The sequence below is a fragment of the Dysidea avara genome, chromosome 2, assembly GCF_963678975.1.
Source record: "Dysidea avara chromosome 2, odDysAvar1.4, whole genome shotgun sequence".
Lineage (NCBI taxonomy): Eukaryota > Metazoa > Porifera > Demospongiae > Dictyoceratida > Dysideidae > Dysidea > Dysidea avara.
The window spans coordinates 44,363,442-44,378,655 of record NC_089273.1 but is presented as its reverse complement, the minus strand read 5'-3'; the positions used below and the strand labels follow the sequence as shown (position 1 = coordinate 44,378,655).

The 15,214-nt window shown below is 38.8% G+C and overlaps 2 protein-coding genes across 3 annotated transcripts in view; both read right to left on the bottom strand.

The window, feature by feature from the left end:
* The window catches only part of LOC136247441 (uncharacterized), a 248,238-nt gene that overhangs the window by 98,838 nt on the left and 134,186 nt on the right, over window positions 1-15,214 (bottom strand). The gene's annotated exons all lie outside the window — the stretch shown is intronic.
* LOC136247440 (uncharacterized) overlaps window positions 1-15,214 on the bottom strand; it is a 145,412-nt gene that overhangs the window by 31,335 nt on the left and 98,863 nt on the right. The window contains exon 14 of one of the 2 annotated variants that reach the window (XM_066039159.1): window positions 10,777-10,875. In XM_066039159.1, coding sequence (XP_065895231.1) covers window positions 10,777-10,875 — 99 coding nt within the window. Of the gene's footprint in view, window positions 1-10,776; window positions 10,876-15,214 lie in introns of those variants that run through there. The other variant, XR_010697545.1, reaches the window with a different exon arrangement.

Below are 15,214 nucleotides of genomic sequence, written 5' to 3'. Positions count from 1 at the left end.
TCGTCTAGCTGATATTTCTACAGGATTTGTTTGTACTGTAGCTGAACTCTCTACATGATGGTTTCTTTGCAGCTGAACTCTCTACAAGGTGACTTCTTCTAGCTGATCTTTCTACAGGGTGATTTGTTTGTAGCTGATTTTTTTACAGGGTGATTTGTTTGCAGCTGAACTCTCTATATGGTGGTTTCTTTGTAGCTGAACTCTCTACAATATAACTTCTTCTAGCTGATGTCTCTACAGGGTCACTAGTTTGTAGCTGAACTCTCTACATGGTGGTTTCTTTGTAACTGAACTCTCTACAAGGTGACTTCTTCTAGCTGATCTTTCTACAAGGTGATTTGTTTATAGTTGAACACTCTACAAGATGGTTTCTTTGCAGCTGAACTCTCTACAAGGTAATTTCTTTACCTGATCTCTGTACAGGGTGAATTGTTTGTAGCTGAGCTCTCTACAAGTGACCTCTTCTAGCTGATCTCTCTACAGAGTGATTTGTTTGTAGCTGAGCTCTCTACAAGTGACCTCTTCTAGCTGATCTCTCTACAGAGTGATTTGTTTGTAGCTGAACTCTCTACAGGTGATTTGTTTGTAGCTGAACTCTCTACATGGTGGTTTCTTTGTAACTGAACTCTCTACAAGGTGACTTCTTCTAGCTGATCTTTCTACAGGGTGATTTGTTTGTAGCTGAACTCTCTACAAAAAACTTCTTCAAACTGATCTCTGTACAGGGTGAATTGTTTGTAGCTGAACTCTCTACAAGGTAACTTCTTCTAGCTGATCTCTATACAGAGTGACTTGTTGGTAGCTGAACTCTCTACATGATGGTTTCTTTGTAGCTGAATTCTCTAAAAGGTAACTTCTTCTAGCTGATCTTTCTACAGAGCAATTTGTTTGTAGCTGATTTCTCTACAGGATGATTTGTTTGCAGCTGAACTCTCTACATGGTGGTTTCTTTGTAGCTGAACTCTCTACAAGGTGACTTCTTCTAGCTGAACTCTCTACAGGGTGATCTTTTTGTAGATGATCTCTCTACAGAGTGATTTGTTTGCAGCTGACCTCTCTACATGATGGTTTCTTTGTAGCTGAACGCTCTACAAGGTAACTTCTTCTAGCTGATCTCTATACAGAGTGACGTGTTGGTAGCTGAACGCTCTACATGATGGTTTCTTTGTAGCTGAATTCTCTTAATGGTAACTTCTTCTAGCTGATCTTTCTACAGGGTGATTTGTTTGTAGCTGAATTCTCCACAAGGTAATTTGGTTGCAGCTGAACTCTCTACATGGTGATTTCTTATAGCTGAGCTCTCTACAAGGTGACTTCTTCTAGCTGAACTCTCTACAGAGTGATCTTTTCGTAGCTGAAACTCTCTACAGGGTGATTTGTTTGCAGCTGAACTCTCTACATAATGGATTCTTTGTAGCTGAACTCTTTACAAGGTGACTTCTTCTTGCTGAACTCTCTACAGGGTGAATTGTTGTAGCTGATCTCTCTACATGATAGTTTCTTTGTAGTTGAACTCTCTAAAAGGTAACTTCTTCTAGCTGATCTTTCTACAGAGCAATTTGTTTGTAGCTGATTTCTCTACAGGATGATTTGTTTGCAGCTGAACTCTCTACATGGTGGTTTCTTTGTAGCTGAGCTCTCTACAAGGTGACTTCTTCTAGCTGAACTCTCTACAGGGTGATCTTTTTGTAGATGATCTCTCTACAGAGTGATTTGTTTGCAGCTGACCTCTCTACATGATGGTTTCTTTGTAGTTGAATGCTCTACAAGGTAACTTCTTCTAGCTGATCTCTCTACAGGTAGGGATGCGTCGATTTCGCCAGCAAAATTATTGGAATAATAGGAATACAAGAGCAACAAGCAAAATGCTGGCAAAATAGGAGCAAAATCGAGCAAAATAGGAGCAAAATCGAGCAAAATAGGTGCAAAATAAGCAAAATTTGTTAATCTCAGATCTGTTTCAGACAGTGTGAATGTAACTGCATAACTAACACAAGTAACAACTTACCATAGCTACGTTTAACACTCGTACGTTAAATGAGTATGGCTCTAGCTGAACTTTGACCCGAAGGAGAACCCACAATACATGTTAGCGAATAATCACGTGTGAAATAGTGTCTACAATGGATGTGATAGAACGCATTGACTACAGTTCAAGTGCTGAAAGCGATGTTAGTGAAGTAGATGACAGTCTTAGCATTGTTAGTAATGATGATGACCGTGAATCGTCTCGCGAGTCAGATGTTACAACAACTTCGACTAGTACAACTTCGAGGACTCGTTCTACCGGAAGTGCCAGCAACTCAACGACGCCAACGTCTAGTGGAGTGTCCTTGCTTAGTGTGCTAAAGGCACCAAGTGCATCTGACTTCTCTCGTAAGAGAAAAATTGCCAAAAATCCACCAGCTGGCAGGAAGAGAGCATTACATTCGAATTCGCAGAGCAACCCAAAAACGATCAAGCCCCAGCAAAGAGTAACCGAATATTCCAAGGAACCCTTTACTGTAGCTACTGGAAAGCTTTTTTGCCAAGGATGCCGGGAAGAGTTACCCCTCAAAAAGAGCAGTATTGAGTATCACTTAAAATCTACTAAACATGCTAATGGAAAGAAAAAGCTACAACAAAGGAATGTTAAAGACTCAGACATTGCACAATCTCTGCAAAGGTATAATGCAGAAGCTCATGGGCGAGGTGAGACTCTTCCGGAACAACAGCAGGTTTTCCGAGTCAAAGTGGTCAAAACATTTCTTCAAGCGGGTGTACCACTAAGTAAGGTTGACCAGTTTCGTAGTCTTTTTGAGGAGACAGGCTATCGCCTTACAGATCGCAGATTTATGTTTGACCTTATTCCTTTTATTTTAGAAGAAGAAAAGGCACGTATTAAGCAATCACTCCAGGGTCAGTTCTTGAGTGTCATTTTTGATGGTACCTCTCATAGTGGAGAGGCATTAGCAGTCTTAGTGCGCTTTGTAAATGATTCTTTTGAAATTCAACAGCAGCTTCTAGCCATCCAACTGCTTTCAAAATCTCTCACTGGGGAAGAAATTGCACACGAATTGGTACAAGTGCTTTCAGTGTTCTACAGCATTTCTTCCAGCCATCTTATTGCTGCTATGCGAGATAGAGCATCTGTTAACAGTGTAGCAATGAGGACATTGAAGATTGTTTACCCTAATGTAATAGATATTGGATGCTTCAGCCATGCTTTTGATCGTGTTGGAGAGCACTTCAAAGTACCAACCCTGACTGAGTTTATTGGTAATTGGCTAGCACTTTTTTCACATAGCATTAAAGCCAAATTTCTATGGAAACAACAAACAGGAAAGGCAATGGCATCGTATAGTGCTACCAGGTGGTGGAGCAAATGGGAAATTTTTAAGCAAATAATGCTCCAGTTTGGTGATATCGAACCATTCCTAAGTGAAAATACAGACTTAGGCCCTGCATCTCGTCCAAAGTTACTAGCTATTTTAACTGACCGTGAAAAGCTTGAACACTTAAAGCTTGAGCTTGCTGCTGTTATTGATTGGGGGGAGGTGTTTGTTAAGGCTACATATAACCTTGAAGGAGATGGGCCACTGAGTTTCACAGCTTATGAAATAGTACAGACTGTTGTTGCAGCAGTCAGGGCAGCTCATACTCCAAACACTGAAGCTGTTATTCGCAGTATCACTACTCAATCAACTGCACAGCAGAGGCATCGCAGCTATGCTCGAAGCTGTATGCAACCAGCTCTAGATTACTTTCAAGAACTGCTAGATTCTTCCTTAAAGGAGCAAATTTTAGTTTTTAAGGCTGTGAGAGTTTTCAATCCGCACAAGATAGTAATGCTTAAGCCAGATGTTTCTCATGTAAATGCATTGCAGGTTGTTCCCTTCTTTAAGGATGACGAGCTTGAAAATTTGAAGGCTGAACTTCCTTCTTATGTAGCTAAGGCGGATGGTATTAGTGATGAACTTGCTGCTCTGGAATGGTGGAAGCTCAATGCAACTGATTTGCCTTTATGGTCAAATGCTGTAAAGAAGGTCTTGACCATACAGCCCTCCTCGGCTGCTGCAGAAAGGGTGTTCTCACTATTGAATTCAGGATTTGGTGACCTACAAGGAAATTCACTAAAGGATTATATGGAGGCATCAATCATGCTAAGATACAATCACTAATATCTAAACACCATAGTGTATGTAAACAGTGCTTATTGATTATTACATGTAATTATTATTATTACATTGTACACCAACTATGGAGCAAAATAGATTGTTGACAAGCAAAATATTGAGCAAAATAGGTAGGTAAAAAAAGAATTGCTGGAAAGAAAAATAGGTGAGAAAAAAAGCAAAATAGACTCATCCCTATCTACAGGGTGAACTGTTTGCAGCCGAACTCTCTGCAGGGTGATTTAAACGCTCTACAGGGTGATTTCTTTGCAGCTGAACTCTCTACATGATGGTTTATTTGTAACTGACTCTCTACAGGGTAACTTCTCCTAGCTGATCTTTCTACAGGGCGGTTTGTTTGTAGCTGAATTCTCTACAGGGTGATTTATTTGCAGCTGAACTCTCTATAGGGTGATCTTTTCGTAGCTGAACTCTCTCCAGGGTGATTTTTTTCAGCTGAACTCTATACATGATGGTTTCTTTGTAGCTGAACTCTCTACAAGGTTACTTCTTCTAGCTGATCTCTCTACAGGGTGATTTGTTTGCAGCTGAACTCTCTACATGGTGCATAGTTTCTTTGTAACTGAACTCTCTAAAAGGTGACTTCTTCTAGCTGATCTCTCTACAGGGTGATTTGTTTCTAGGTGAACTCTCTACAGGGTGACTTGCCTGTAGCTGAATTGTCTATCAGATTAACTGGTTGTAGCTGAATTACCTACAGAATAACTTGCAATGTAATATAATTGTTTGATGGAGTAAGTTATAAACGTAGCCGAATGCTCTATTAGGGTGACTGTTCTATTAGAGTATCTCGATCTCGCATTTGCAACACGTAGTTGGCTTTCGAATCATGACTCAGTGGTTTGTAATCCGATTCTTCTATACTACTACAAGGACTTTCTATGATGATTATTCCAGCTACACACCGATTTTCAGCTAATTGCTCTAAGCGGTTTGCCTGGTAGGCATAAAAACTAATGGTTTTTTTATTCATAAAAATCGATTGCGTAATTGTGACACAGGTTGGGTTTTGTGTCATATCTCCATGGTCTTTATCTCGATTCTCTTCAAACCACAAAAAGGCACTCCTACGATGGGTACTCCATCTACATTGCAATTTTCAACTCATTCCTTCAAGGGGTTTACCCTGTGGGCGTGACAGACTTTCGACCTTATTTTACGCGAATAATCGATCATAACTCCGTGAATGTCCATCGGATTCCTACCAAAGTTGGTACTGAGATCCGCCCTTCAAGTGTGCCAAATTTCAGCCCGATTGGAGCACGCATTCGTGTTTTATGGCGAATTTTGCGAAGTGTGCGAAATGAAGAAGAAAAAAACCAAGAAATTAAAACGAAATTTTGTTCGCTCGTATCTCGGAAATGGCTGGACCGATTTTCTTCAAATTTGGTATGTAGACTCCCATAACTGGCCGACACGTCTGTAGCAAATGTGGTTCCAATCGGATAAGGGATCACAGAGCTACATAGGTGTGAAAATTGCATTTTCTTTCTTCCTGTTAATATACTCACGGTGTGGCGCGCCCGCTTCTTGGGCCGCACGACACACTGTCGTGTGTCTTGATGTAGCATCATGTACTTCTGTGCAGCCTCATGTAACCCTTTGTAGGCTCATGTAACTCAGTGTAGTCTCATTTAACCCTGTTTAGCCTCCTGTGTATTGCCTCATGTAACTCTGTGTAGTCTCATGTAACCCTGTGTATTGCCTCATGTAACTCTGTGTAGCCTCATGTAACCCAATGTCTCCTCATGTGATCATACCATGTCTAGCTTCATGTAACCAAATGTAGCCTCATGTAACCAAAAGTAGCTTCATGTAACACAATGTAGCCTCGTGTAATTCTGTGCAGCCTCATGTAACCCTTTGTAGCCTTATGTAACTCTGTGCAGCCTCATGTAACTCTGTGCAGCCTCATGTAAGTTACATGAGGCTACATTGGGTTACATGAGGCATGAGGCTACAAAGTGTTACACGAGGCTACACAGAGTTACATGAGGCTACGGAGGGTTACATGAGGCTGCACAGAGTTACATGAGGCAATACACAGGGTTACATGAGACTATACAGAGTTACACGAGGCAATACACAGGAGGCTACACAGGGTTAAATGAGGCTACACTGAGTTACATGAGGGCTAGACAGGGTTACATGAGGCTGCACAGAGTTACATGAGACTACATTGGATTACATGACACTACATTAGGTTAGACATGATATGGTTACATGAGGAGAAATTGGGTTACATGAGGCTACAAAGGGTTACATGAGGCTGTACAGAGTTACATGAGGCTACATTGGGTTACATGAGGCAACACTAGGTTTCATGAGGCTAGAAAAGGTTACATAAGGAGACACTGGGTTACATGAGGCTACACAGAGTTACAGTACATGAGGCTACACAGGATTACATTAGGATACGTAAAGTTACAGGAGGATACATCTGGTTACATTAGCTTTACATAAGGGTACACAAAGTTGCATGAGGCTATACACAGAGTTACATAAGGATACATTGGGTTACATGCTTGAGGCTACACAGAGTTCTATGAGGCTACCAGAGTTACACGAGACTACACAGGGTGACAACAGGTCAAACAGAGGATAATATCTATAGTCTGGAAGAAACACAGGATTACAACAGGCTACACAAAAGGTTACAACTATATGTATTAGTATTACTACTACTACCTTCGCAGTATCCAGCACTAAAAGTTGACGGTCTTTGAATTAACTATCTTAATAAATAGAATGCTTGAGAATTTGCGAACAGCTCAGGTTACACAGGCTTCACAGGGTTACATGAGGTTACAATGAGCTACACAAGGCTGCATTAGGTTACATGAGGATGACTACACTGAGGCTACAGGAGTACAAAGGGTTACAACAAGCTATGCAGGTTTACAACATGCTATACTTGGCTACTACACTGAGGATATATGCAGGGTTGCACCAGACTACACAGGAGTTCATGAGGATAAGCCTGTTAAATGAAGCTACACTTGGTTGCAAGTGGATCTGTGGATACACCTAGGTAATAGTGGATCATGATACACTGGGCTACAAGTGCACATTAATACACACTCACTTCTAAAGAGGATACACTGGGTTACGTCAACTGAGTTACAACAGGGTTTCACATCGGTACACGGTAGGTATACTTTGTTACATGAGAATACACTGGGATACAAATGGAAGTACTGGGTTACAAAATGGATACTTGGGTGTATACATACAATCAGCATTTTTCCTATAATACAGTGCTGTAATTCACAATAAACTTGTGCTAGTCTCCATTTAACCGGATTTTTAGCACAACTATATAGATAGATATGGCTTTGTTTCTTCCATATGCTCTAAGTTGTAAGGCTTTAGCAGGTTACTAAACAAGTACATAATAAGAATACAGATTTATCTTTATGTACCCTTGCTACACTAGTGGAAAAGGTTTAGTTACTCTAATAGACCAGTTACACAGTCTATTCATGATCAACCTTAACTCTATAGCTACTCTTCACTTAATTTTTGATTTGGTTATTCCCCTCAACATGTATCTATCACAAAACTTCAATGTAAATAATAGTCATGTAAAAGTAGCAATAAGATATTTAGTAAATTGTTTAGTAAAAAGGTGAAAAATTTATCATAAATGTTAAGCCTAAATATGAGTAAGGCAAATTACAGTACACAACAATACACAAGAAAGCTTATGTAATGTATGTGGAATCACATCAACCATTAGGTATTTGTAACTTTAAATTTATAAACACAACCCTTGATATATTTACTCAACTTTTTTAGACTTTAAAGAACCCCTAAAGCTCATTTAAATATTTAAAGCTGAAGCACAGTTTAATACACTATATACACAATCTCCTGAGTATCTGTAACCAAGTGTAGCCTGTGTAACCCTGTGTAGCCTCATGTATGTAACTGAGTGTATATATCCCCATGTAACCCAGTGTATATAGCCTCATGTAACCCTGTGTATAGCCTCATGTAACCCTGTGTAACCCTGTGTAGCTTCATGTAACACTATGTAACTTCATGTAGCCCAGTGCATCCTCATGTAACCATTTAACCCTTTGTATCATCATGTAACCTCGTGTAGCTTCACATGTGATTGAAAATGGATCTTCCACACACATCCAATACTATGAACTGTGAAGATCACATATAAGCTTGAACTTCTTGCCAACCATTAATCCATGCTAGGTCTCTACTGAGCAAAATTCAAGTAACTAGCTTTTTCTCAGCTGAAGTTATAAATTGTCAAAGTTGGTAAACTGGATGTGTGTGGAATACCTCTTTTGCAAACCTGGTCACATATGTGACCGGATGTGCGAAAAGGAGTCTTCCACACACATCCAATTCTCTGAACTTGAGAGCTATGTTGGTACTCACTACTGACCAAATTTCAAGTCAATATCTTTTTCCAATTTTATAAGTTATTAATTGTCAAAGTTAGTAAATTGGATGTGTGTGGAATACCCCTTTTCGCAAATCCGGTCACATATAACCAGGAACTCTGTGTATAACAATAGCCTTGTGTATCCTAATGTAACCCTGTGTAATGCTGTGTAGCTTCATGTAACCATGTTGTAACCCTGTGTAGCCTAATGTGTGTATCAACATGTAACCCAGTTTAGCCTTCAATGTAACCTGTGTTGCAATCCTTTGTAGCCTCCTAGCCGAATGCAATGCAATGTATTCTCATGTAACTCTGTGTAGCCTCATGTAACCCTATGTAGCCCCATGTAACCCTATGTATCCTCATGTAAAGCTGTATATAACCTATTGTAACCTCATGTAATTTGGTGAAGCCTCATGTAAGCTGTATAATTATCCTTTTGTACCCTGATGTAACTTCATGTAGCCCTGTGTAGCCTCATGTAACCAAGTGTAGCCTCATGTAACCCTTTGTATTGCCTCATGTAACCCTTTGTATTGCCTCATGTAACTCTGTGTAGTCTCATGTAACCCTGTGTATTGCCTCATGTAACTCTTTGTAGCCCCATGTAACTCTGTACAGCCTCATGTAACCCTTTTTAGCCTCATGCCGCATGTAACCCAATGTAGCCTCATGTAACTTACATTGGGTTGCATGAGGCTACATGAGGCCACAAAGGGTTACATGAGGTTGCACAGAGTTACATGAGGCTACATTGGGTTACATGAGGCTAGACATGATATGGTTACATAAGGAGACATTGGGTTACATTAGGGTACACAGAGTTACATGAGGCAATACACAGAGTTACATGAGGCAATACACAGGGTTACATGAGGCTACACAGCATTATATGAGGCAATACACAGGGTTACACGAGGCTAAAGAATTTAATGGTTTAACAAATAATGTTCATGGTTTAACAAATAATGTTCATGATTTAATAAATAATGAAAAGTACTATAGAAATCTTGCACATTTTTGGGTAAACAATATCAAGGAAAATTATTTCCATTTCTATTTTTGGCAATGTAATTAAAAACCTAAATTTTTATACAAATGGCATCTCAAAGTTCAGGTTTTGTGCCAAAATGTGTAACAGGACAACAAATGGCACATAACAGAGAAGATGCTAGTCATTATCTTGTCATTTGAGCATTATATATTAAATAATGTAAATTATTTATTAAAAAAGAGCCATTATTTATTTATGAAAATGTACATATACATAAACCATGTACAGCAAACATATATAACCTAGTTTTTTATACTTATTATATTGTTATAATTTTGATACAAACGGCACCCCATACGGTAAACCCCTAATGATAGCTAAACTATGTACATTACTTTATACTTGGTTTTTCATTTATTGATTGCTGTAGGTCACTCTGAATTCAAAATTATGTTAATTTCAACCAATGATCAGCTGCACACCAAATCCTGGCAACAAGTTAGATAATTTTAACTGTGAGTTTTAATCAGCTATAGACCAGTTGTATATCAAGCATGAGAAGGAACCCATGCTCCATCTAGAGAGAGCACAATTTTTCATGATTTTGTGTATATAGAACAATTGCAATTCCTGCTGTTCTAAGAAGGATAATTAGGTTTGGTGACATACAGGAAAAATGTTTGATGTTCTTACAGGTTGAAATAGTCAGTTAATGATTTCATGAGCATCAATTTTTTCAGTGCAAACCCTAATTACATATGTGAATCCAGAGAGTGAGTCACCTCAATCATGTCCATACATATAATATTTTTCAAGCTATTCAAATCTCAAATAGAAGATCGATATACTCTGACAATGACCAGGTTTTGATACTTGCACCGTTAACAAACATATATGTACGTATGTGTAGTTCTGTCAGTTTTACATGTAAGCAGGTACTTTGAACATCCTATACAACAATGGTTTAGACCTATGTATTGAGTTTCTATTTTCTAAATACAACATTTTTAGGTCTGCAGCCCATACATGCATTTGCAACTCTGATGCAGATAACATGGGTGCACTATATCTACGTATGTACCTGTATTGCATATATACAATACAAAAATGTGGCACACTACTCTTATATAATATATATATATATGCATTGTACACTGTATAAGTATCTACAGTACCAACTGTGAATTTATGTAATTCACCTCATCAAGGGCATGGCAGTTTGCATTTGATTTGATCAGTAATTCAACTGCTTTTACTCTATCAAGAGCTGCAGCACAATGAAGTGGAGTCCATTTCCTCTACAGAAGAGATACATATGTACAGATAGGTATTAAGAAAAATACCTTTACAATAGACTATCCATGCATACGCTGCATGTTGCTACATAATACAAGGCCAAAAGTTGTGAGTTTAGAATTCTCATTATGAAAAAGCCAACTCTGTATAATTATGAGTTCAACTTACAGTACTTTGTCCAATCTTGGGTAGTTAATATGATTTTAACTTTTTTACAACTACAGTACAGTACATGTATAAGCACATGGCCAATGTGTAAGGAACACCTTATTATCAAAAAGGGCTGGCTTTAATGAATCACATCTTGTGGTTTATTGCCTACTGAACTGTATTAACAATCATTCTATCCGCTGAAGCCATACATCAAAGTAAACAACTGGTAGTATATTGTAGTAAAACCCCAGTGCATGGTAGTTAAACCCCAGTACATATATGGAAATTACACACTAAATTAAAAGAAGTGCAATCAAAGCAAATTGAAGCCATACACATCATAAAATCTACAAGTTCAGCAAAATTTGAAGCCATACACACTATGAAACTACATGTTCAGCAAAAATTGAAGCCATACCATTACAAAACTACATATTCAGCAAACAATTAAGCCATACACAACTGACATGCTTATTAACACATTGTTTGAACTTGACTACTTCAAGGTGTGGGATAGAAGCTAGTTAAACCCCACCTGCACTCGTAGGATATCTAGTTATCAACTCCTCGGCTTCGTCTCCAGTTGATAACAATGATATCCTACTCGGGGTGGGGTTTAACTATAACTAATCACTGGCTTCTTTAAAGCTATTTGTTCTTCTGTAATGGTCCATTTCCTCTCGCTATGTTTGCCACCATCTTGAAAAACAATTAAATGATGTCATACAAACTATCAGTTATGGTATTGGTCACTTAAACAATAACTGATACCAATCTGACAGCAGCAAAAATGGTTGATACCGATAAAAATATCTGTATCAGTGCATCCCTAGCTTTTGCACACACTATATCAGAGCTTTTGATAAGAAATTTCTTGTTGTCCCAGGGGCGGATCTAGGATTTATAAAAGGGGGGGGGGCTAAGTCAAGGAACTAATCTGTTGGGTAGAGGTGTGCGAAGCACACTTCCCAGCATGCTGGAAAATTTTGAAAAATTGATGCTAAAATACTGCAATTTGGAGACATTTCCACATAAAATCCCTAATATTTTCTGCCTGTAGATATTTTATATACTGCCTTTAGATTATAGGTATGGCTCTCTGAAGCATTTTGCTAATGGAAAAGTTTGGGTAGGTACAGACAACCAAGAATAGGTGCATGTTAGAATAATCTAATCCAAAACAGCCAAGCTGTAAAAAAAGTGTGCGGCCCTCAGAAAGGCTATGGTGAAAAAAGATGTGAAATCCAAGGTGGCGGCCAAGAAATGGCTGTGATGGTAGGTTAATGGTAAAAATTTTAATAACGACAATTCAGGTGAATTTTTGTGCCAATTGACCAAGCGGCACCAAAATTCACCTGAATTGTTGTTATTAAAATTTTTACCATTAACCTACCATCACAGCCATTTCTTGGCTGCCACCTTGGATTTCACATCTTTTTTCACCATAGCCTTTCTGAGGGCCGCACACTTTTTTTACAGCTTGGCTGTTTTGGATTAGATTTCATTTCTTTTTGTATTTGTATACCCCAAAGCCGGCCTATGGCCAGCTTTGGGACTTTTTAACCTATGTTTTTTTCTTTACTACAGGAAGAAGAAAAGATGAAGTAGATGTACTTTAAATATTTTATCAGTAAATGTACAAATCATATATACTGTATAATACATATGTGACCGGATTTGCGAAAAGGGGTCTTCCACACACATCCAATTTGCCAACTTTGACAATTGATAACTTCAGATTGGAAAGAGCTATTGCCTTGAATTTTGGACAGTGGTGAGCACCAATATAGCTGAATACGTGGTGAAATTGTCAGGTTAATATGTTACTTGAACACTGAGTTATGGTCTCCAACAGTTACGGAATTGGATGTGTGTGGAAGACCCCTTTTCGCAAATCCGATCACATAATAAAATTTTTTATTATTATATTGATTACAGAAATCTCCATGGTGGTTTCTTTGTAACTGAACACTCTACAAGGTGACTTCTTCTAATTGCTCTCTCTACATGGTGAATTGTTTGTAGCTGAACGATCTACAAGGTAACTTCTTCTAGCTGATCTCTCTACAGGTTGATGTGTTTGTAGCTGAATTCTGTATACTGTAGGTGATTTGTTTGCAGCTGAGCTCTTTACAGAATGGTTTCTTTGTAGCTGAACTCTCTAAAAGGTAACTTCTTCTAACTGATCTTTCTACAGGGCAATTTGTTTCTGGCAGAATTTTCTACAGGGTGATTTCTTTGCAGCTGAACTCTCTACATGGTGGTTTCTTTGTAGCTGAACTCTCCACAAGGTAATTTCTTCTAGCTGATCTCTCTACAGGGAGATTTGTTTGTAGCTGAACTATCTACAAGGTAACTTCTTATAGCTGATCTCTCTACAAGGTGATTTGTTCGTAGTTGAATTCTGTACAGGTGATTTGTTTGCAGCTGAGCTCTTTACAAAATGGTTTCTTTGTAGCTGAACTTTCTCCAAGGTAACTTCTTCTACCTGATCTTTCTACAGGGTGATTTGTTTGTAGCTGAACTATCTACAAGGTAATTTCTTCTAGCTGATCTCTCTACAGGGTGATTTGTTTGTAGCTGAATTCTGTACAAGTGATTTGTTTGCAGCTGAGCTCTTTACAGAATGGTTTCTTTGTAGCTGAACTCTCTACAGGGTGATTTGTTTGTAGCTGAAATCCCTACAAGGTAACTTCTTCTAGCTGATCTCTCCACAGGGTGATTTGTTTGTAACTGAACTCTCTACAGGTGATTTGTTTGTAGCTGAACTCTCTACAAGGCGATACTTCTAGGTGATCTCTCTACAGGATTCCTTGTTTCTAACTGAACTCTCAACAGGGTGATCTGTTCATAGTTGAACTTTCTACTGGGTGATTTGTTTGCAGCTGAACTCTCTAAATGGTGGTTTCTTTGTAGCTGAACTCTCTACAACGTGACTTCTTCTAGCTGAACTCTCTACGAGGTGACTTGTTTCTAGCTGATCTCTCTACAGGGTGACTTGTTTATCTCTAAAGGTGATTTGTTTGTAGCTGAACTCTCTACATGGTGGTTTCGTTGTAGCTGAACTCTCTACAAGGTAACTTCTTCTAGCTGATCTTTTTACACTGCATATTTGTTTGTAGCTGAGTTCTCTACAGGGTGATTTGTTTGCAGCTGAACTCTCTACATGGGAGTTTCATTGTAGCTGAACTCTCTACAATGTGACTTCTTCTAGCTGAACTCTCTACAGGGTGACTTGTTTCTAGCTGAACTCTCTATAGGTGATTTGTTTGCAGCTGAACTCTCTACATGGTGGTTTCTTTGCAGCTGAACTCTCTACAAGGTAACTTCTTCTAGCCGATCTTTCTACAAGGTGAATGAGTTTTTGGCAGCTGAACTCTTTACATGGTGGTTGCTTTGTAGCTGAACTCTCTAAAAGGTGACTTCTTCTAGCTGAACTCTCTACAGGATGATTTGTTTGCATCTGAACTCTCTACGTGGTAGTTTCTTTGTAGCTGAACTCTCTACAATGTGACTTCTTCTAGCTGAACTCTCTACAGGGTGACTTGTTTTAGCTGATCTATCTACAGGGTGACTTGTTTCTAGCTGAACTCTCTACAGGTGATTTGTTTGCAGCTGAACTCTCTACATGGTGGTTTCTTTGTAGCTGAATTCTCTACAAGTTAACTTCCTCTAGCTGATCTTTCTACAGGGTGATTTGTTTGTAGCTGAATTCTCTACAGGGTGATTTATTTGCAGCTTAACTCTCTACAAGGTGACTTCTTCTAGCTGAACTCTCTACAGAGTGATTTATTATTTTTGCAGCTGAACTCTCTACATGGTGGTTTCTTTGTAACTGAACTCTCTACAGGGTGATTTGTTTGTAGCTGAACTGTGATTTGTTTGTAGCTGAACGCTCTACAGGGTGATCTGTTCATAGCTGAACTCCCTATAAGGTAACTTCTTCTAGCTAATCTTTCTACAGGGCGATTTGTTTGTAGATGAGTTCTCTACAGGGTGATTTGTTTGCAGCTGAACTCTACATGGTAGTTTCTTTGTAGCTCTACAATGTGACTTCTTCTAGCTGAACTCTCTACAAGGTGACTTGTTTCTAGCTGATCTCTCTACAGGGTGACTTGTTTCTAGCTGAACTCTCTACAGGTGATTTGTTTGCAGCTGAACTCTCTACATGGTTTATTTCTTTGTAAC